Consider the following 24507-nt stretch of genomic DNA (forward strand, 5'->3'; position numbering starts at 1 on the left):
CCCCCCCCCAACACCCAAACTTCATTTGCTGTGGGTATAATAAAATAGATGTAACAGACTCTAATTAAATCTGGTCAACAGCTATTGTTATCTTTAAATGTGATGACACAATACCCCAGAAATGAAGTTTTCACTATACAAAGTGAACTTTAAAGGGGAAAGTAAGATTGATAGTGGATAGTAAAACCTACAGGAGTATATACATGCCTTCATATCAGTAACTACACTCGGGTTGTATAAACATTCAGAGTGGCATCTTATCAAATACTGTACCAAATCCACCACTGCATTATACACTAGCAGTACTCGGCATGTGTAATTCTTACATTATATATACCAAACGTAAATACGATACATTCCACTGGACAGTAATAACATGTTACTATTGTTACAAGCTTAGAGAACATGAACTGTTTATAAATAAACAGATGAGGTAAATGTAAACAGTGCTACACCTAGAAATCCTCAACTAGAAGTGTAAACCGACCACAACACAGTGTTTCACTTTTATATATTGGTTTTAATGCATGTACTTAGACAAGTAACTTAATGTAACAAATTTAAGGACACACTGTGTCTTAAAATAGCATATCCATTAAAAATGCAAAGAAATCTTTCATAAAGCTATGAAGCTGATAAATGGTAGACTAGGTAAATGTTTAAAAAACATCAGTGTAAAAACAGGTTCCACAGAATAGTTTTAATATCATTAAATGAAACATTTTTCAAAACGTTTTACTCAACCTATGGTTAAAAACAAAGTTGAATAAGTACTACCATCAAAACATCGTTTTTGTATATGATCAGTGTTCTCCAACCCCTCCCTTTATTAACTTCTAATATCATCGGTAGGGTTAAACATTCTAGAGTACACAAATAATGCATTGTCAACAGAAATATGAGCATACAATTTTTCTCTAGGGTTTTCTAATTTATATTGTTTAATTCCTGCAATTTTCTTCTTAAAATCAAAATTTCCCCATCACTGTCGTAAATCCAAGAAAAACAACTGTTATGATAAACCCCAACAAAATACAGAAATCAACAGATAATACGCTGTGACCCAGCTTTTCCCTAATGTTGCACAAAACAGATTAGTACAATACACAGAAGAAGGGAGATAACCCATCAACTTTATATCATCAGTACGGTATGATACATGCATGCATAAAGAATTTAGGAAAAGACAATAAGTTGGCTTGCACAAGCAAAAACAAGTGAAACAATAGATTAATTAGATATTAACCTAAAACACTCCAGCAAATCAGGTGTGATCAAGATAGGGTGTGGAAACATACCACAACACCCAAGTCCAAATCTTCACCAGAACACATGGGCCTCCCTTCCATACACACTCTGTAACGGCCACACACCATTTCAAGACTCTTAACAAATGTACATCCATTGCTTATGTGTTTAGATTATGAATTAATCCTTTTCATCTTCTAAATTGATCACAGCCATGTTCTATTCATCAGTTTTGCATTTTAAAGTATGAACCAGATTATTTTTGCAGAAATATTTTTTGTTTTCCATGTACTTTAGTGTTTACAAAATCTGAAATTAAAAAGGCAGATAAGGTCAATCCTTTGCACTGAATGATAAAGAAATTGTTCTTAAATACTCATACTTACATATTTATTAGTTGTCAAATTGAAACATTCTTTTTTTGACAATTATTCATAGCTGTGATTCTTATAGCAAAGGGTGCTACCGTCTAATTATGATAAAAATAACTGACCTTCAGGTCAAATGAGTTGTCCTTACAGAGGTGAATGGAGCAAAGCCCAATGAACCCTGGGAGAAGTGGATTCTTTACATATCAAACACATTTCAATTTAGTTATTTAACAAAAGAAAAATTCAGATTGTAGAAATTTTCAAAAAAACATTATTGGTACATACTTGCAATACATGTTATATACATTAATTTATTTGTCATGATATTGTGCCAGGTAATGTTGTGTATCATCCTGACAGTAAACCAGCTGACACTGCCATCACTGGGAAACGAGCAGTGAAAATGCATAGGCTATAGAGGGTTCATTGAACAAGAAACCTCAATTACATTTGAGCTAGTGATTGATGAAAACAATACTTTTTATATATGAGGCAATATTTTTTTATATAAGTGTGTTTACCAACATCTTAAATGAAGATCAACTAGACAGAAACACTTCTTGTTCAATCATATCATATCATTTGCAACACTTCTCAATATTGTGTCAAATTCAGTTTAAAATACTGATAAGGATTCTTGGGAGCAAAGAGTATTCTACCTATTTATTTAGGCTCTATTTAAACACATCAGTTCTCAATCCTGATAGTAAACACCATTACAGTAAGTGGCGTAGAAATACACGTCAATACTGAAGGGCAGTCGTGTCTAGAGGAGAGACCTTGGTTCAGGACTGAAGGGCAGTAATGTCTGTAGGAGACCTTGTTTCAGGACTGGAGGGCAGCCATGTCTAGAGGAGAGACCTTGGTTCAGGAGTGAAGGGCAGTAATGTCTGTAGGAGACATTGTTTCAGGACTGAAGGGCAGTCATGTCTGGAGGAGACCTTGGTTCAGGACTGAAGGGCAGTAATGTCTGTAGGAGACCTTGTTTCAGGACTGGAGGGCAGCCATGTCTAGAGGAGAGACCTTGGTTCAGGACTGAAGGGCAGTAATGTCTGTAGGAGACATTGTTTCAGGACTGAAGGGCAGTCATGTCTGGAGGAGACCTTGGTTCAGGACTGAAGGGCAGTCATGTCTGTATGAGACGTTGTTTCAGGACTGAAAGGCAGGCATGTCTGTAGGAGACCTTGTTTCAGGACTGGAGGGCAGCCATGTCTAGAGGAGAGACCTTGGGTCAGGACTGAAGGGGAGTAATGTCTGTAGGAGACCTTGTTTCAGGACTGAAGGGCAGTCATGTCTGTAGGAGACCTTGTTTCAGTACTGAAGGGCAGTCATGTCTGTAGGAGACCTAGTTTCAGGACTGAAGGGCAGTCATGTCTGTAGGAGACCTTGGTTCAGGACTGGAGGGCAGCCATGTCTAGAGGAGAGACCTTGGTTCAGGACTGAAGGGCAGTCATGTTTGTAGGAGACCTTGTTTCAGGACTGAAGGGCAGTCATGTCTGTAGGAGACCTTGTTTCAGGACTGAAGAGCAGCCATGTCTGTAGGAGACCTTGTTTCAGGACTGAAGGGCAGTCATGTTTGTAGGAGACCTTGTTTCAGGACTGAAGAGCAGCCATGTCAGTAGGAGACCTTGTTTCAGGACTGAAGGGCAGTCATGTTTGTAGGAGACCTTGTTTCAGGACTGAAGAGCAGTCATGTCTGTAGGAGACCTTGTTTCAGGACTGGAGGGCAGCCATGTCTAGAGGAGAGACCTTGGTTCAGGACTGAAGGGCAGTCATGTCTGTAGGAGAGACCTTGGTTCAGGACTGAAGGGCAGTCATGTCTGCAGGAGACCTTGTTTCATTACTGAAGGGCAGTCATGTCTGTAGGAGACCTAGTTTCAGGACTGAAGGGCAGTCATGTCTGTAGGAAACCTTGTTTCAGGACTGAAGGGCAGTCATGTCTGTAGGAAACCTTGTTTCAGGACTGAAGGGCAGTCATGTCTAGAGGAGAGACCTTTTTCAGGACTAAAGGGCAGTCATGTCTGTAGGAGACGTTGTTTCAGGAATGAAGGGCAGTCATGTCTGTAGGAGAGACCTTGGTTCGGGACTGGAGGGCAGTCATGTCTAGAGGAGAGACCTTTTTCAGTACTGAAGGGCAGTCATGTCTGTAGGAGACGTTGTTTCAGGAATGAAGGGCAGTCATGTCTGTAGGAGAGACCTTGTTTCAGGACTGAAGGGCAGTCATGTTTGTAGGAGACCTTGTTTCAGGACTGAAGAGCAGCCATGTCTGTAGGAGACCTTGTTTCAGGACTGAAGGGCAGTCATGTCTGTAGGAAACCTTGTTTCAGGACTGAAGGGCAGTCATGTCTGTAGGAGAGACCTTGGTTCAGGACTGGAGGGCAGTCATGTCTAGAGGAGAGACCTTTTTCAGGACTGAAGGGCAGTCATGTCTGTAGGAGACGTTGTTTCAGGACTGAAGGGCAGTCATGTCTGTAGGAGAGACCTTGGTTCAGGACTGAAGGGCAGTCATGTCTGTAGGAGACCTTGGTTTAGTACTGAAGGGCAGTCATGTCTGTAGCAGTACTTTTCATCAAATAGACCATTTCAAACCTCCAAGATATCATGCATGGCATTGGGAAGTTGTCATACAAACCTAAGTGGCAACTTTTACAATGGGATGCTACACAGCAATGTTGGCATTCCTGATCACAACGATCATTTTAAAAATGCACTCCTGTGTTAACAAGGGGAAATAACTCTGATGGAATGCCATGTTAGAACAGCTGTCCACTTCCAATCTGTTAGTTAATCTACCTAGCACAGAATTATATCAACAGCTGGGATGACTGGAATTTTCTAATGGTTCACTGACAGTAGCTGTGTATTACAGTACCAGGATGTACATACGACGTCAAACTACGCCTGTACCTAAACGCCATGTACAAGTCCATCCAAATTACAAACACTTAATTCACAATATGGGTACCACATCAATCAATGAATGGGTGTGTAGTTACTAATAATTACGGAATATGGAGGGAAAATCTGTTGATGTAAACATCTTTTAGCATGAAAAGTTTTCCACAAGTCTGAGTATACGTATAATATCACAAAGCACAAATATAAACACTCACTGAACATTACTGTTAGCTAAGAAAAGAAACATGTTAAAAATAAAAACATATTCAAGTATAAATAAAATGGGAGATTGAGTGTAGATTATACCACAAACAGGACTGAATTAGTCTATAACACATCCTACACCTCATGTATTTGGTGTTGTTGACAACCCCTGACTTTGTGATACACTGCCTAGTGCTGTGTAGGGAATACTAGGTACAATGTCAAAAGTACAAATGAAAAAGCCACGGTCACTAAAAATGACGACATATAAGTGGACCATTTAAACATGGTCATTTTGATATGGAGGGGATCAAATATGTCTGCAAAAAACCATCTGTAATCCCATTTACTTCACTGATGGGATCTGACGTCAACTTTTCTTTTAGACTAATGTTATGGGTTATCATTTAGACCTATTGCAAGTAATACTTGTGTTGAGCTCAGACTAAAATGTTACAAATAACTGTGTAAAATAACTGTCAACATAAACTGGGTAGATGTTAGGACGTCTCTGACAATACACGTTTTCTCACCTAATATCAAACCTTTACGAAACCTCCTTTGGAAATTACTCATTAAAAAATTCAGCTACATTTGTATGTGTTTTAAAGTCCTTGAACTTATTCTTTTGAGGAGAAAAATGTTTTTCGTGTATTTTGTTTTAAAGAAATGGAAATATGTATGTAAAGGTGTGTGATAATGAAGCGGACCTGGACTGGGTTGATCACTGGCGACCAGGTAGCTTAAAGGGTTAGTGTTCGTCTACAGTGGAAAGTCCCAGGTTTGAATCCCAGTCTATTTTTCCTCTCCTGTTGCAGTAGTGCCTGTAACATACCCTTGTTTCAAGTATTTCGTGTATGCTTGTCAAGGGTTACTAAACCTGGCAAAAAGAAGGGAGGAATATTGGCTTTCGAGTAGCTCAATTGGTTAGATAGTCTGTTTCGAGTTTGGAAGTCCCAGGTTACAATCCTGGTCTGGCTGTGCATTTTTCCTTTCCTGTTGCACTAATAATTTCACAAAATAGTCTCCTCTCTGTAAAGAAGAAATAGGCAACATCATACATGCACTACACACATTTTTTATCATATACTGCAACAAATAATATTCAATTAAATTGAAAATTGTCAACTAAGACTGTTTAGTGAAAATGAAAGATATTATCTTATTTTCTGCAAACGTATACACTGTAACTGAAAATTAAACAAGAGGCCCATGGGCCTTAACGGTCACCTGAGTCTACAGTATTTATTTTTGTTGTTGAAATATGTACCAATTTGAGTAAAAAATAGTATAATGTTAACTTAACTTTGTCAGGACCATGAGCTGATCATTCCTAGACCAATTTTAAGTGAGATCGGCCTATTAGAACTTAGTAGCAAAATAGCGGCCATGGCAGCCAAATTGTATTTCTGATTGACCCGAAAAATAACAACACTTTGTCAGGACCATGAGGCGATCATTCCTACCAACTTTTAGTTCAATCGGCCCAGCAGAACTTGACTTTAAGTTTGAAATGTAAAATGTTAACGGACGACGGACGACGGACGACGGACGATGGACGACGGATGACGGACGACGGACGACGACGGATGACGGACGACGGACGACGACGGACGAAAACGGATAGCAATAGGTCACTTGAGCTAAAGCTCAGGTGACCTAAAAATAATTTTCATTTTCTCCAGAAAAAGTTCCTTGCATCTAATAACCATTATCCTCTTTACTCCCAAGTGTAACTTTAGGAAACTAAACAGGATTTATCGTTGGAACCGCATCAGACACAGATAATGACTGGAGGTAGTCACACCAATCTATTGTCAGAATCAACCGACACGATAATTTCACATTCATTTTCACAGATCCATGATATGCTGGAGATTTCTTGCGACACCACAAATCTTGAGCTTGTTCATCTGGAGACCTGAGAGAGATGTGCCGAGTAAAAATAAGTCCAGTCAGACTACACTGTGGAGGGACCGTCATAACCACAGCATAGCACTGTTCAACTCGCAGACTGTAATACAATTTACTCACAGTTAGACTGCAATACAATTTACTCAAAGTAAGACTGTAATACAACTTCCAACTTTAAGTACAGAAGAATACTGCACCATTATTTACACAACCTGCACTTATATAGAAGTTTAGTGCAAAAAGCACATGGATCTCACATCATATGTAAAACTTGCTCCTCTGAGCAGGGGGAGTCTCACGGCTGCCTGTCTGTATACTAGTACTGGAGTTATTTGCATCCTCAGGTTTTGATTTTACAGAACTGTTTGGAGTTGCCTCTTCTCTGATCGGGTCAAGGTTTGAGGTGCTCCGTTTCATATTTCCATTTGATGTCCTATTAGGTGGCGCTGCGGGTGATGGTGAGTTGTCGTTGAAGCTATGGTAGTCCTCGGCCGGATGATACAGCTGTCTGTACTGGTGATCATCTATACTGGCACTGAATGCTGAGTTCTGTATAGAGAAAAACATCTGCAATACACGCTTTTTGTTTATGTTGGTTCCACGGTGTAGACAACAGCCTGGCACAACACCTAGATACTTACCACATCAAGGATATAGAGTGAAATGTCATTAATTCTAAATAAGACAAATGGCCCTCGGATGCCCTGATTCCAACCACAATGTGGAAGGCTTATAGAAATTGCATTTTTCAAGAACATCTTTTATTCAAAAATATGATAGATAAAAAAAGAACTTAATAATCTAATTGTAATGGCCACTAAATTCAATGTTTAAAACTTTTTTTGCAAATTGAAGCAAAATTATAACATATTGTAAAGTTGTAGCAGGATGACTGTGAAATCTTACCCCATCATCACTGAGGGCAGGTATAAGGTCGTCGTGATCCACCATAGGAGGCGACGGCTGGAACACGAACAGCATCACCCAGATAGGCAACAAGAGTTTTAACACCTGAAACACGAACAGCATTACCCAGATATATAGGTAACAAGAGTTTTAACACCTGAAACATGAACAGCATCACTCGGATATATAGGTAACAAGAGTTTTAACACCTGAAACACATAAATCAGAATCTTACACCTGAGATAAACTGTCAGGTCTGACCTTTATTACTTATCGTTTAAAAATATTAGCAGTGAAAAACCTTCTTTTAAGATCTGTTCAGTAACATGTCAAATGAGTATTGCTATGTAGGGAGTTCAGAAAAAGAATGGAAATTTTCACATTTCAAATAATCCACTCTTTCCAGTCTCAAACAATTAAATGATGGACTTATTCCTCAATATTTTACTATTTTACAACTATGATCATCATAGACTTGTGTCTGATTTTAGCTTACCATAAAAATAATAAATATTGTTGAGTACAGCTCTTCTGCATCATTCTGCAATGGATAATAAAAGCAAAACTGAGTTATCTACTGGACAATTGTGTAAAACTGAGTTATCTGTACTGGACAATTGTGTAAAACTGAGTTATCTGTACTTGACAATTGTGCAATTATTAACTATTTCTGGATTGAGAAACAAAATACTAGATGCATAAAAGATTTTGTAACCAAAACAACATTTAACTTATGATAGGATCAGGAGTTCCTAACAGTTGGCCCAAATAGCTATATATAGGGACTCAGGAGTCCCCAACAGTAGGCCCAAATAGCTAGTATAGGGACTCGACTTATTCCCTATAAAACTGTTAACTAAACTAGAGTCACTAACAGTGGGCCCAAATAGCTATATATAGGGACTCGACTTATTCCCTATAAAACTGTAAACTAAACTAGAGTCCCCAACAGACGGCCCAAATAGCTATATAGGGACTCGACTTATTCCCTATAATACTGTAAACTTAACTAGAGTCCCTAACAGTGGGCCCAAATAGCTATATAGGGACTCGACTTATTCCCTATTATACTGTAAACTAAACTAGAGTCCCCAACAGTGGGCCCAAATACCTATATATAGGGACTCGACTTATTTCTTATAAAACTGTAGACCAAACTAGAGTCCCTAACAGTGGGCCCAAACAGCTATACATAGGGACTCGACTTATTCCCTTATAATACTGTAAACTAAACTAGAGTCCCCAACAGTGGGCCCAAATAGGTATATATAGGGACTCGACTTATTTCTTATAAAACTGTAAACCAAACTAGAGTCCCTAACAGTGGGCCCAAATAGCTATATATAGGGACTCGACTTATTTCTTATAAAACTGTAAACTAAACTAGAGTCCCTAACAGTGGGCCCAAACAGCTATACATAGGGACTCGACTTATTCCCTTATAATACTGTAAACTTAACTAGAGTCCCCAACAGTGGGCCCAAATAGCTATATAGGGACTCGACTTATTCCCTTATAATACTGTAAACTTAACTAGAGTCCCCAACAGTGGGCCCAAATAGCTATATAGGGACTCGACTTATTCCCTTATAATACTGTAAACTTAACTAGAGTCCCCAACAGTGGGCCCAAATAGCTATATAGGGACTCGACTTATTCCCTTATAATACTGTAAACTTAACTAGAGTCCCCAACAGTGGGCCCAAATAGCTATATAGGGACTCGACTTATTCCCTTATAATACTGTAAACTTAACTAGAGTCCCCAACAGTGGGCCCAAATAGCTATATAGGGACTCGACTTATTCCCTTATAATACTGTAAACTTAACTAGAGTCCCCAACAGTGGGCCCAAATAGCTATATAGGGACTCGACTTATTCCCTTATAATACTGTAAACTTAACTAGAGTCCCCAACAGTGGGCCCAAATAGCTATATAGGGACTCGACTTATTCCCTTATAATACTGTAAACTTAACTAGAGTCCCCAACAGTGGGCCCAAATAGCTATATAGGGACTCGACTTATTCCCTTATAATACTGTAAACTTAACTAGAGTCCCCAACAGTGGGCCCAAATAGCTATATAGGGACTCGACTTATTCCCTTATAATACTGTAAACTTAACTAGAGTCCCCAACAGTGGGCCCAAATAGCTATATAGGGACTCGACTTATTCCCTTATAATACTGTAAACTTAACTAGAGTCCCCAACAGTGGGCCCAAATAGCTATATAGGGACTCGACTTATTCCCTTATAATACTGTAAACTTAACTAGAGTCCCCAACAGTGGGCCCAAATAGCTATATAGGGACTCGACTTATTCCCTTATAATACTGTAAACTTAACTAGAGTCCCCAACAGTGGGCCCAAATAGCTATATAGGGACTCGACTTATTCCCTTATAATACTGTAAACTTAACTAGAGTCCCCAACAGTGGGCCCAAATAGCTATATAGGGACTCGACTTATTCCCTTATAATACTGTAAACTTAACTAGAGTCCCCAACAGTGGGCCCAAATAGCTATATAGGGACTCGACTTATTCCCTTATAATACTGTAAACTTAACTAGAGTCCCCAACAGTGGGCCCAAATAGCTATATACATGTATAGGGACTTGACTTATTCCCTATAAAACTGTAAACTTAACTAGAGTCCCCAACAGTGGGCCCAAATAGCTATATACATGTATAGGGACTCGACTTATTCCCTTATAATACTGTAAACTTAACTAGAGTCCCCAACAGTGGGCCCAAATAGCTATATACATGTATAGGGACTTGACTTATTCCCTATAACACTGTAAACTAAACTATGTATAAAGAATCAATACGAAAGTAAAATGGAATCTTGAAAGCAAGCTAACAGAGATACATATCAAACTTATGACTTTTTCCCTGTAATCTTTGGTGTATCCATTGTACCTTATAAAATGTTGTAGATAATAAAATGAAGTTTAAATCAAACCATAGGTACTACTGTATATCAAGGTTTTACTGTTTAGTGGCAAACAAGGGGCTGTATAGCCAGGGACGTTTTCGTTTAAACAGTTGAACGGACCACAGTTGTTCGTTTATTAAATAAGGTCGGACCTAGTAATCTGATGCTGCTTTCAGACAAGCCTTGACAAAGCCTTGCGAGGCCTGCGTAAACATTTGCAGGTCCGCCAACATTTATATCTGAAATTGTTACATTTACAAATGGACAAACCGGTTGTTCCACATAAACGAACAGGCCCCAGATGTGTTTAACAGACTAAGGTTTGGGATAGGCATTACTTGGTTAAACAAGGCTAGAAAGGGTCTTTCTCCCACTATTCACCGAATTGTCACCTGTTTTACCTGTTCCAAGATTCCCCTGTCACCACTGGGAGGACAGATCACACATAGGTAGGAGAGATTCTATTAATATCTCATGATCATTTAACAAGGCAGGGGACGGATATTTCTGAGCATGTGCTTGTCAGAATTGAAACAAAGAAATTTGAGTGGCTGAGCTATGATCATAAGGATTCCTGTAAAGTTAGGGACATTACAAGCTAATCATATTGTATCCATTACATAGTAAGGGACATTACAAGCTAATCATATTGTATCCATTACAAAGTTAGGGACATTACAAACTAATCATATTGTACCCATTACATAGTTAGGGACATTACAAGCTACTCATATTGTATCCATTACATAGTTAGGGACATTACAAGCTAATCATATTGTATTCATAACATAGTAAGATTTTCTGGAAAGTCTAAATCTGTTCAATAAATTTTGTGGTGAAAAATATAAAAAAATATCTCATTATTCACTTCACATCACTAAAATATTAAACTTACAAAAATTTTACTGCATCCACTGGCTTCATCACCCACTGTCAAAGAAACAAAATTCAGGTTAAGTAACTATATCACACTACCAATGCCTCCAATGTTTTCAAACATGGAGAACACCCTGTTATAACTGGTGGTGAAATCTGCTGCCATGGAAACAAGCACAACTGTAGCCAAGACTTTAGAAGGCCAACTTTTCCCCAACCTAAATGTTGTGTCTGTGCCTCGACTCTTTGTCAGAATAAACTTTGTATCAATGTAAACAAAAATCAAACCATGTTTTAGACTAAATGCATTTTTCCTTGTCCAGTTCATTGATACACCTCCAAAGAGTAGTAATTACTCGGCTAAAAATGGGAGATAAAAATATATCATACACAGTCACAATGTTACAATGTAAAGACAATAAGATGAGGACAACATTTTAATCTATTTTACAACTTAATCTTCTAGTTCAAGTATTTGATCTTATTTCATTGCTGTATAATTTATATATCATTTGAAGTTAAACTTTCAGTATTAACCAAACATTGATGCACAGACACTTTTTTCAGTAATATGTATACCGTCTTAAAATCAGTTCAATATTAAAGAAGATGATATTTTGCCATAACATGCTGGCTAAACCACTCAGTCAAATATATTGGTATTATAAACAATGTAAGAAAATAACAGATTTATGTAGGACAGAAGTATCGCGCCATTGGGTACATAACTTGGGTTCAAAAATCTCGACAAGTCTCAGTTTTGCCCCTAATTCTGTACCCTTGGGTGGGTAATTCTGTACCCTTGGGTGGGTAATTCTGTACCCTTGGGTGGGTAATTCTGTACCCTTGGGTGAGATATATAGAGATCTTGTGATGTACATGTGTTAATACTTACAAATCTTTAGCATAATATCATACAGGAATCCAACAAATGCTGATATCTCAAACACAATCACGATGCTGAAATAGGAAACAAATGTCACTTTATCTGGAGCCTGAGGAAAAAAACATTTACTATATCGATCTATAGATCTCCACTGATAATATAAAAATAATTCTGTGACAAAGACAACCATTACAAATACTGATTGTTTTTATGATGGCAGTGTAAATTATATACTTTTTGAAATGTACAACTGGTTGTGATCAACATCAACATCAGCAAGTCCTACAATAGACATACTTCATAAACTCCCAACAACAATGCAGTAAGAGATGTCAGGTTTGTTCCTTTTTTATCACAGTAGAAAGCTTAAGTGTGTGTGAATGTTAGACGTTATGTCACACAGGCTACATCCCTATGACTTAAGGCAAGACACTGAATAAGAATTCCTTACAACATTCTGATAAATATTTACCACCACAAGTCCCTCTTCTGTGACCAGCGGACTGAATCAAGAGTACTGATTTCATTTAGTCGACGTGTGATATAAAAGCCTGCCACTCCAAACAACTGGACAGTGACAAACTCTGCCCCCGACAACTCCAGCCAGTACGGTTCTGTGGGGAGAAAATTGTCAACAAATAATGATAACCAGCCAATACAGATTAACATCACCGATAAATAAATCTGGGGTTTAGACCTGGCCCAACTCACATAACCCAACAGAGAACTGTTGGGTATATGTTACCAATTAGAGGCTCAAAGGGCCTGTATCATTAACCTGAGTATTTAAGCATCATATGGCAAAATATTCTGATTCATAGAAATGATAATTGTTTCATGATTATTGTAAAATAAATAAAGTAATATTTTATGGTGACCGTCTGTGCAACACTTTACTAAGAGTAAGATTTTTGAGCAAAAATGCCTTAAATAGAAGTTCCACCTTTCTGGCTCAGGGAAGACACATTCCTTATTTGATGGGCAAGTTCCTTCGGCCAAAGCAAGCTTTGGACAAAGTTTGTTTACTATCTATCTCTTAATCAGCAAGGAAATGGGAGGATTTTAAAGACCTACATTTCTCGCATTAAGCCTCACCCCTCTGCCCCTGGGAGGCCACAACTTTCATTTCTACAATACTGTGTCCCATAACCCAAGAATGCTCTAGATCTAATATGGTACCAGTGCTTTTGATGTATGACCAAGCATGCCTATGTTCAAAAGTTAACCATAACCGTCACTAAAATGATGAAGAGGAGTGTGATGGACAGACAAACAAAAACACAATACCCTTTTTTTCTAATGGTGGGAGTTTTATATATCTATATATCTATATTTTTATAGAAATTGCTATAATTAAATAATGTAGACACAATACCTTCTATACAGAGGTATAATAATTGCTAACAGATCTGTCCCTTATAGATATTGACATGTTTAACTCACATAGACTCAATACCTCCTATAAAGAGGTATGGTAATTACTAACAGATCTGTCTCCTTATAAATATTGACATGTTTTACTCACGTAGACTCAATACCACTTATAAAGAGGTATAATAATTGCTAACAGATCTGTATCCTTATAAATATTGAAATGTTTAACTCACATAGACACAAGACCTGCTATAAAGAGGTATAATAATTGCTAACAGATCTGTATCCTTATAAATATTCACATGATTAACTCACATAGACACAAGACCTGCTATAAAGAGGTATGATAATTGCTAACAGATCTGTCTCCTTATAAATATTGACATGTTTTACTCACATAGACTCAATACCACATTTAAAGAGGTATACTAATTGCTAACAGATCTGTATCCTTATAAATATTGAAATGTTTAACTCACATAGACACAAGACCTGCTATAAAGAGGTATGATAATTGCTAACAGATCTGTCTCCTTATAAATATTGACATGTTTTACTCACATAGACTCAATACCACCTTTAAAGAGGGATACTAATTGCTAACAGATCTGTATCCTTATAAATATTGACATGTTTTACTCACATAGACTCAATACCACCTTTAAAGAGGTATACTAATTGCTAACAGATCTGTATCCTTATAAATATTGACATGTTTTACTCACATAGACTCAATACCACCTTTAAAGAGGTATACTAATTGCTAACAGATCTGTATCCTTATAAATATTGACATGTTTAACTCACATAGACACAAGACCTGCTATAAAGAGGTATGATAATTGCTAACAGATCTGTCTCCTTATAAAGATTGACATGTTTAACTCAGGTAAAAACGATACCTCCTTTAAAGAGGTATACTAATTGCTAACAGAGTTTCCTTATAGAGGTAGCCATGTTTAACTCACGTAGACATTCTGTCAGTGTAGACTGCACATTTACGATGCCCAGTGTAGCTATGACTGTGAAGTAAACACACACCAAGACCAGGAATGGAATAAGGAACCTACAATAAAACAGTACTGTATAAACAAAGTATGTGACATAAGATATATTGTATCTGTGTACAAGGTATGTGACATAAGATATATTGTATCTGTGTACAAAGTATGTGACATAAGATATATTGTATCTGTGTACAAAGTATGTGACATAAGATATATTGTATCTGTGTACAAAGTATGTGACATAAGATATATTGTATCTGTGTACAAAGTATGTGACATAAGATATATTGTATCTGTGTACAAAGTATGTGACATAAGATATATTGTATCTGTGTACAAAGTATGTGACATAAGATATATTGTATCTGTGTACAAAGTATGTGACATAAGATATATTGTATCTGTGTACAAAGTATGTGACATAAGATATATTGTATCTGTGTACAAAGTATGTGACATAAGATATATTGTATCTGTGTACAAAGTATGTGACATAAGATATATTGTATCTGTGTACAAAGTATGTGACATAAGATATATTGTATCTGTGTACAAAGTATGTGACATAAGATATATTGTATCTGTGTACAAAGTATGTGACATAAGATATATTGTATCTGTGTACAAAGTATGTGACATAAGATATATTGTATCTGTGTACAAAGTATGTGACATAAGATATATTGTATCTGTGTACAAAGTATGTGACATAAGATATATTGTATCTGTGTACAAAGTATGTGACATAAGATATATTGTATCTGTGTACAAAGTATGTGACATAAGATATATTGTATCTGTGTACAAAGTATGTGACATAAGATATATTGTATCTGTGTACAAAGTATGTGACATAAGATATATTGTATCTGTGTACAAAGTATGTGACATAAGATATATTGTATCTGTGTACAAAGTATGTGACATAAGATATATTGTATCTGTGTACAAAGTATGTGACATAAGATATATTGTATCTGTGTACAAAGTATGTGACATAAGATATATTGTATCTGTGTACAAAGTATGTGACATAAGATATATTGTATCTGTGTACAAAGTATGTGACATAAGATATATTGTATCTGTGTACAAAGTATGTGACATAAGATATATTGTATCTGTGTACAAAGTATGTGACATAAGATATATTGTATCTGTGTACAAAGTATGTGACATAAGATATATTGTATCTGTGTACAAAGTATGTGACATAAGATATATTGTATCTGTGTACAAAGTATGTGACATAAGATATATTGTATCTGTGTACAAAGTATGTGACATAAGATATATTGTATCTGTGTACAAAGTATGTGACATAAGATATATTGTATCTGTGTACAAAGTATGTGACATAAGATATATTGTATCTGTGTACAAAGTATGTGACATAAGATATATTGTATCTGTGTACAAAGTATGTGACATAAGATATATTGTATCTGTGTACAAAGTATGTGACATAAGATATATTGTATCTGTGTACAAAGTATGTGACATAAGATATATTGTATCTGTGTACAAAGTATGTGACATAAGATATATTGTATCTGTGTACAAAGTATGTGACATAAGATATATTGTATCTGTGTACAAAGTATGTGACATAAGATATATTGTATCTGTGTACAAAGTATGTGACATAAGATATATTGTATCTGTGTACAAAGTATGTGACATAAGATATATTGTATCTGTGTACAAAGTATGTGACATAAGATATATTGTATCTGTGTACAAAGTATGTGACATAAGATATATTGTATCTGTGTACAAAGTATGTGACATAAGATATATTGTATCTGTGTACAAAGTATGTGACATAAGATATATTGTATCTGTGTACAAAGTATGTGACATAAGATATATTGTATCTGTGTACAAAGTATGTGACATAAGATATATTGTATCTGTGTACAAAGTATGTGACATAAGATATATTGTATCTGTGTACAAAGTATGTGACATAAGATATATTGTATCTGTGTACAAAGTATGTGACATAAGATATATTGTATCTGTGTACAAAGTATGTGACATAAGATATATTGTATCTGTGTACAAAGTATGTGACATAAGATATATTGTATCTGTGTACAAAGTATGTGACATAAGATATATTGTATCTGTGTACAAAGTATGTGACATAAGATATATTGTATCTGTGTACAAAGTATGTGACATAAGATATATTGTATCTGTGTACAAAGTATGTGACATAAGATATATTGTATCTGTGTACAAAGTATGTGACATAAGATATATTGTATCTGTGTACAAAGTATGTGACATAAGATATATTGTATCTGTGTACAAAGTATGTGACATAAGATATATTGTATCTGTGTACAAAGTATGTGACATAAGATATATTGTATCTGTGTACAAAGTATGTGACATAAGATATATTGTATCTGTGTACAAAGTATGTGACATAAGATATATTGTATCTGTGTACAAAGTATGTGATGTAAGATATATTGTATCTGTGTACAAGGTATGTGACATAAGATATATTGTATCTGTGTACAAAGTATGTGACATAAGATATATTGTATCTGTGTACAAGGTATGTGACATGAGATATATTGTATCTGTGTACAAGGTATGTGACATAAGATATATTGTATCTGTGTACAAAGTATGAGACATAAGATATATTGTATCTGTGTACAAAGTATGTGATGTAAGATATATTGTATCTGTGACAAGTCAACCTTTAACTCTGTCATCTGTAAAATCTGTCACAAGAGTTTTGTCTATTTTTGAGGATTTTTCAGAAGCTGCCTTATCCGGTGTTTACTACAAGCCCTTTTGTCACAAGGCTTATATTTCCTCATGCGTATGTCATACACATACATATATGCTGGAGATGTCTTTTGTTCCGAGATGGAAATAAGCTTCCAAAGCTCTGTTTCCTAAACTATTTTATACTCCACCTCGCTTGAATACCCCAATAGACTTACTGCAGCACACTCCCTAAACTATTGTATACTCCACCTCGCTTGAATACCCCAATAGACTTACTGCAGCACACTCCCTAAACTATCGTATACTCACCTCGCTTGAATACCCCCATAGACTTACTGCAGCACACTCCCTAAACTATTGTATACTCCACCTTGCTTGTATACCCCAATAGACTTACTGCAGCACACTCCCTAACCTATTGTATACTCCTCCTTGCTTGAATGCCCCAATAGACTTACTGCAGCACACTCACTAAACTATTTTATAACCCACCTCGCTTGAATACCCCAACAGACTTACTGCAGCACCCTCCCTAAACTATCGTATCCTCACCTCGCTTGAATACCCCCATAGACTAACTGCAGCACACTCCCTAAACTATTGTATACTCACCTCGCTTGAATACCCCAATAGACTTACTGCAGCACACTCCCTAAACTATTTTATAACCCACCTCGCTTGAATACCCCAACAGACTTACTGCAGCACACTCCCTAAACTATTTTATACTCCACCTCACTTGAATACCCCAATAGACTTACTGCAGGACACTCCCTAAACTATTGTATACTCACCTCCCTTGAATACCCCAATAGACTTACTGCAGCACACTCCCTAAACTATCGTATACTCACCTCGCTTGAATACCCCCATAGACTTACTGCAGCACACTCCCTAAACTATTTTATACTCCACCTACATGTTGGTTGTTGGGAATTGTATTGACAGGAGAAAAACACTACAAATATTCCATGCTTCAACCCCAGGGATCAAGCCTCGGCCATCTGCGCGGAAGGCCAGAGTTTTACAATGGGTATTCGTGAGATTTTCATACCATTTTGTGAGTCGTTCACGTCTCAGTGCCCGTGTGGCCAGGGTCCAGTAGAAGTGACACATGACCAGGAACTGTAACAACTTGAGGTACTGCAGCACAAAGTCCAGCTGTGCATAAGCCACCAGTACCCAATGGACACCCCTGTAACAGATACAGCACAAATATAATTAACCAATGGACATCCCTGTAACTAAGTCCATACAAATAGGTATAATTCTACTATACCGGCCATGTAATGTCACATTTCATTGGTTTATAACTATGTTTTATTGGATAAAAAAACATGTGTATACATACACATGCGTTAATAAAACAAAAAACATGTACATGTTACGTTCTTCTTTAAGTCCTAATGACATGTCCCCTTAAAATAATTGAAACATCAATCCAAACTAGAACAGGTTACCAATCATCTCCCATCCACTTCAGGGATATGGGGTTGATGTCTTTATTTACCCAGCCACACACTCCGGAAATGAGCAGTAGACAATGACATCTCTACTTACCTAGCCATCATTCCGGAAATGTTCAGTAGACAATGACATCTCTACTTACCCAGTAACACACTCTGGAAATGAGCAGTAGACAATGACTTATCTATTACCCAGTCACACACTCTGGAAATGTTCAGTAGACAACAAAATCTCTACTTACCCATCCACACACTCTGGAAATGTTCAGTAGACACCAAAATCTCTACTTACCCATCCACACACTCTGGAATTGTTCAGTAGACAACAACAACTCTACTGACCCAACCACACACTCTGGAAATGTCCAGTAAACAACAACATCTCTACTTCCCCATCCACACACTCTGGAATTGTTCAGTAGACAACAACAACTCTACTGACCCAACCACACACTCTGGAAATGTCCAGTAAACAACAACATCTCTACTTCCCCATCCACACACTCTGGAATTGTTCAGTAGACAACAACATCTCTACTTCCCCATCCACACACTCTGGAAATGTCCAGTAAACAACAACATCTCTACTTACCCAATGACACACTCCAGGGATGCGCAGCAGACAATGACATCTCTACTTACCCAATGACACACTCCAGGGATGCGCAGCAGACAATGACACATCTACTTACCCAATGACACACTCCAGGGATGCACAGTAGACAATGACACATCTACTTACCCAATGACACACTCCAGGGATGCGCAGTAGAAGATGACATACTGATGCCAGGCTGGATGGTGATGTATGTGTAGTTTTGCTATCTTCATTATACATAACAGTGCTGTCACAACCGCCAAAAACGTCAACACTGAACTCCTGAGGGATATCAAGTAGATCATTTCATAATTCATTTGTGAGACAGCATGTATTAAAAGTCAGTAAATACAAAGCATAAGTGGTTAATAAGGTCATGGTTATTTATTTGAGGAAACTATATAATACTTCACTTCAGGTTAGGGTAGCTTCTGGTCAAATTTCATGACCCTTTCTGGTTTTGCTAGAAGAGTTTTACCAGAAATAGTTCTTAAAGTTGACCTTGACAAAATACCAGGTATATAAGATGTGCAGGGCTGGTATTCATATATTAACACAGTAAAGTATGTGCAGGGCTGGTATTCATAACATAGTAAAGTATGTGCAGGGCTGGTAATCATAACATAGTAAAGTATGTGCAGGGCTGGTATTCATAATATAGTAAAGCATGTGCAGGGCTGGTAATCATAACATAGTAAAGTATGTGCAGGGTTGGTTATCATAACATAGTAAAGTATGTGCAGGGCTGGTAATCATAACATAGTAAAGTATCATCAATCTAGACTCCACCACTTACTTAATGTGACCTTGAAATATAAAGCTTGGAAAGTCATACTATTTAAATTTTAAAATATGTAATGTGGCAGAACAGGTGAAAATGACAAATTCAGTACAGTGTTATATGTAATCAGAGATAAATTATCACTACTATCTACTGTGTATGTGGGTTGTTTCTCACCTGATGCAGGCTACTGTGTTGAATCTGCCAAAGCAGTTTGACCCCATGATATCGGTACCACCGGTTGTGTTGGCAAAAGGGATGCTCTTGTTCCCTACAACCTCCATCGTGGAAACAGTGGTCATCACAGGATGCTGGCTTAGGCACTGGAAGGTACTGTATATGGCAACTACATCATCTGAAAGTTTAACAAACACATAATGTACCAATAGTTGTAGATGATTTCAAATATAGATGTAATGGAGTAAACTGGCAGTGACCAGATAAAGCTTAGTGTTTACACTTCAGAGCTAGCTGTAGGTCCCAGCTAGGTCCTCACCCTGAACTTGCTGTTCCTATTACAATGTACATTATGCAAATAAATATACTTACAGATGTACACAGACCTATAGTAAACGGGGTCTTAAGGGTAAAGCCAAAGGGCTTTGTTGAAGGAGCTCCAGAGAGCTAGCTATATATAGGGACAAAGCGGAAATAGACTAGATTGTGATTACTTGTTAGTGTAGATTTCAAAGGTCCAAGATTTGAATCAGTCTGGCTGTTGTATTTTTCTTCTCTTGTCAGCTTGTTACAGAGTCTGCTGTCACCAATCTCACATCCCACATTATTTATGCTGACTTGGATAACATCTGTAGAAAACAATGCAATTGTTTATAACAATCTTTCAATTTTTATTTCATCCTTAGCTTAATACAGCAAAATAAACAGTGTAGCAGAACTTGACTGGGTCGTTCACTAGTGACCAGGTAGCTCATTTGGTAGATCGTCCAGATGGTTCCACGCTCAAGTCCCAGCCTGGCCATGCATTTCTAGACTTGATCTTCTCCTGTTACATTGGTACCTGCAGTGACCAATGTTCCAAGTATTGGGTACAATTGGCAAGGAGATATCCAAACTAAGGTTAACATTATAAACAGTGTTATCATATGCTTGAAAATTTCCTGCAATAAAAAAAAATGTCCCAGCTGGTCTTAGGATAATTTCTTGCATTATCTAAGCCTATATTCAGTCAATTGTCAACGATTCCAGTATACCAAACTTTCTTGATCAGTGGCAATAGTCAAGCCAGCGAATAACGTTGATGCCAGTCTCAGTATACGGTAATGCAACCACAGGGAGGTTCACAAACATGGTAAAATAGTGGTTGAACTGACGTGTGGATCGAGGACTAGTCACCAATGGAGTTGGGGAACTCGTCCAGTCATCGTCTGGATGGAATGATATATTACTGTAACCCTTGTAAATACTAGCTGCAATATACCGCTCGGCTAGAGAGATCTTCTCTTTAGCTTGATCGGTTCAGCATTAGACTAGTAAGCCAGGGGTCCCGGGTTCGATCCTCAGCGGAGGCAGGGAAATATTTGTTTAAATTTCACGTGCTCTGTTACATTGGCGCCCTCGTAGGGACCCGGGTGAATTGACAAAATACTCAGCGCTAGCTATACTTGCGAAGGAATGGCTATGACCGTGACCCCTGGAAGCTCGAGGACGAGTTCTTCCCTGGAGGGGGAGTATGTAACCCTTGTAAATACTAGCTGCAACATACCGCACGGCTAGAGAGATCTTCTCTTTAGCTTGATCGGTTGAGCATTAGACTAGTAAGCCAGGGGTCCCGGGTTCGATCCTCAGCGGAGGCAGTGCAATATTTGTTTAAATTTCACGTGCTCTGTTACATTGGCGCCCACGTAGGGACCCGGGTGAATTGACAAAATACTCCGCGCTAGCTATACTTGCGAAGGAATGGCTATGACCGTGACCCCTGGAAGCTCGAGGACGAGTTCTTCCCTGGAGGGGGAGTATGTAACCCTTGTAAATACTAGCTGCAATATACCGCACGGCTAGAGAGATATTCTCTTTAGCTTGATCGGTTGAGCGTTAGACTAGTAAGCCAGGGGTCCCGGGTTCGATCCTCAGCGGAGGCAGTGAAATATTTGTTTAAATTTCACGTGCTCTGTTACATAACCGTTTTTATACAGTAATCGAGTCCATGAACAGTCATGCTTGCCTGACTGACATAAGTATGGATGTAATTACAATGGGATGAACATTCAAACGAAGTTCGGGTTCAAGTAGGCCTAGGCAGGCTACTAACCATAATAACTAAAGCCTAAAGGCCGTTTAACAAAAAGGACTCTCCGCGCGCGATCAGGATCCTTACGAACGTTTGTAAGTTGTATGGCCTCATTGCAGGGCGAACAAACATAAATTAACCATCGTTACGTGAAATGTCCTGCTTAGACACCACATTTGATTTGGAAACATGTGGTTGACACTTGAATCAGTCATGTGCATCCATGACCTACCACGACTTACCTCACATCACGATGTTTATCCCGACGGACCAATAACATTATCTGTGTGTGCTTGAATAACGTGATAAATGCATACATGAATAGTATGCACAAGTTGTTTCGTTGTATAAACCAAAGCTAAAACGATTATAAAACAATAAACTTTTCAAAACACATGAAATGAAAACACACTGATTTTCCCGGAAGTGTTTTCCTGATTATCATTCTTTATTATAATTATTTCCCAATAGGTGGCGTGATATCGAAGGGGCCTTCAAAGGGAAATGCTTTATATCATATATGTTAGATAAAAAGTTGCAACGATGACTTCATTTAATTTGACAAAGTTTGGAATTATTATGATAGAAATTGGCATATTGTTATACTGTTTTTGTAACCAGAATTGTAATGTTTTGTTGGATAATAGCTCTGGAATATTGTAATTGTAGTCAACCATTGGAACTCACTGTCAAACACCAGAATGCTATTATAACTATGAAATTGATAATAATGAACTTATTAACAGTCGGGGTGTCAGCTTAGAGTCTGACGATACACCTGATCTGGATATATAGGCATATGCCTGCGTCCAGTACTATTGTATTATTATATTATATTAATATATGTTACGTCTCTGTTTTATGTAACCGACGTTAATATATAGTTTGGTTTAGTTTTGTTTAACGTCCTATTAACAGCTTAGGTCATTTAAGGACGTGCCTCCGTGTGTGTAGTGTTTGCGTGCTTGCTTGTTTGTATGCAGGAGACAGGGTTTGTCGTTGTGCCTGCCTCCTTGTGATAGCGCGGATCTGATACAGGCTTTATAGTGCTATCTCACTGAATTGCTATGCCGAAGCACCAAGCACAGCATTCTACCCGATCACATTATTGATAACGGGTGAATCAGTTGTAGCCATTCCCCTTAATGCTGAACGTTAAGCAGCTAGGGAATACCATTTTTAAGGACTTTGGTATGTCCCGCCTGGGGACAGAACCCATTGCCTTCCTCACCTGGGCGAACGCTCAACATTCAAGCCAAACGTGAGGTGTTGCCAAGCAAGGCACTAGGAAATAAAAGGTAATTAGAGGTAGAAAGAAAGTTAAAGTTCCCAAATATTGCAATGGGCGCAACAGATTTATTTTGGTCGCTTTTGTGTCCCCAAATAGAGGACACCAAAGCAAATCCCCAATTCTGCAGGGGTTCCCGCATTAGTCGCCTCCTACGATACATACAGTGGGTAACAGCATGTGTATTCTTTCCCCAAAACCCCCACCTGCAGGGGTGCCGACGTCAATACAGATTCTTGTATCTTGTATGTTCCGTTCCGTGAATTTTTTAAATGACACACATACAGCTCTCTTTGAAAAGAGTCATTATTAAAGAATTTTGGCCAAGATATTATACTTTTTGTAAAATTAGGCGAAACCTGTCTTACACTTAAATTAATACTGAATCATCGTTCAACGAGCGGTCAGAAGTGTTCGCTACCTATATATAGGCAACCAAAGGTGACCGCTCCTTACTGGTGAGAATTTTAATGAGCTAATATATAACCGGTCACCAGGTACTTGTGACGTCACAGTGGCTATAGGGTTCAGGAGCTACACTTCCTATATATTTCTGATTTGTTTCGATGGACAAGTCTGACAGTTTGATTCTTGACATGAACTTCATACTTAATATAATTCTCTACCAATTTAAGCCGAAGAAAGGACAAAGACAAATCACTATTACGTAAAAATTGACATCGGAGGACGATTCTGGGCCGCATTCATGAAACCGTTCTCGTGCTCAAGTATGGATTATGTGCTCAA

The 24507-nt window shown here is 37.7% G+C and overlaps 1 protein-coding gene across 2 annotated transcripts; it reads right to left on the reverse strand.

Annotated features, from left to right (window-relative positions):
* Positions 1-6328: 6328 nt before the first annotated feature.
* Positions 6329-22910, reverse strand: LOC110454293. Of its 2 annotated transcripts, XM_021503733.1 has the most exons (12): positions 22715-22910; positions 20896-21030; positions 20402-20579; positions 19588-19725; positions 18434-18574; positions 14587-14684; positions 12717-12858; positions 12254-12318; positions 11378-11412; positions 8038-8082; positions 7542-7646; positions 6329-7184 (listed from the first exon to the last, which is right to left on the reverse strand). In XM_021503733.1, exons 3-12 carry the CDS (start codon positions 20524-20526, stop codon positions 6894-6896), a joined length of 1185 nt encoding a protein of 394 aa, XP_021359408.1. In that variant the 5' UTR covers positions 20527-20579; positions 20896-21030; positions 22715-22910; the 3' UTR covers positions 6329-6893. The 2 variants fall into 2 exon arrangements, with proteins under 2 accessions (XP_021359408.1, XP_021359409.1); XM_021503734.1 differs by lacking the exons at positions 19588-19725; positions 20402-20579; positions 20896-21030; positions 22715-22910 and adding an exon at positions 19438-19548.
* Positions 22911-24507: the final 1597 nt, after the last annotated feature.

This window comes from Mizuhopecten yessoensis, unplaced genomic scaffold, assembly GCF_002113885.1.
Source record: "Mizuhopecten yessoensis strain PY_sf001 unplaced genomic scaffold, ASM211388v2 scaffold7763, whole genome shotgun sequence".
Classification (NCBI taxonomy): Eukaryota; Metazoa; Mollusca; class Bivalvia; order Pectinida; family Pectinidae; genus Mizuhopecten; species Mizuhopecten yessoensis.

Excerpts from the sequence above, each read along its gene's own strand:
- LOC110454293 (XM_021503733.1), bottom strand. The coding sequence starts at position 20,526 with ATGACCACTGTTTCCACGATGGAGGTTGTAGGGAACAAGAGCATCCCT. Across the intron at positions 19,726-20,401 it reads AACACAGTAGCCTGCATCAG|GAGTTCAGTGTTGACGTTTT; the intron begins GTGAGAAACAAC and ends GATATCCCTCAG. Across the intron at positions 12,859-14,586 it reads TACACTGACAGAATGTCTAC|AACCGTACTGGCTGGAGTTG; the intron begins GTGAGTTAAACA and ends TTCTCCCCACAG.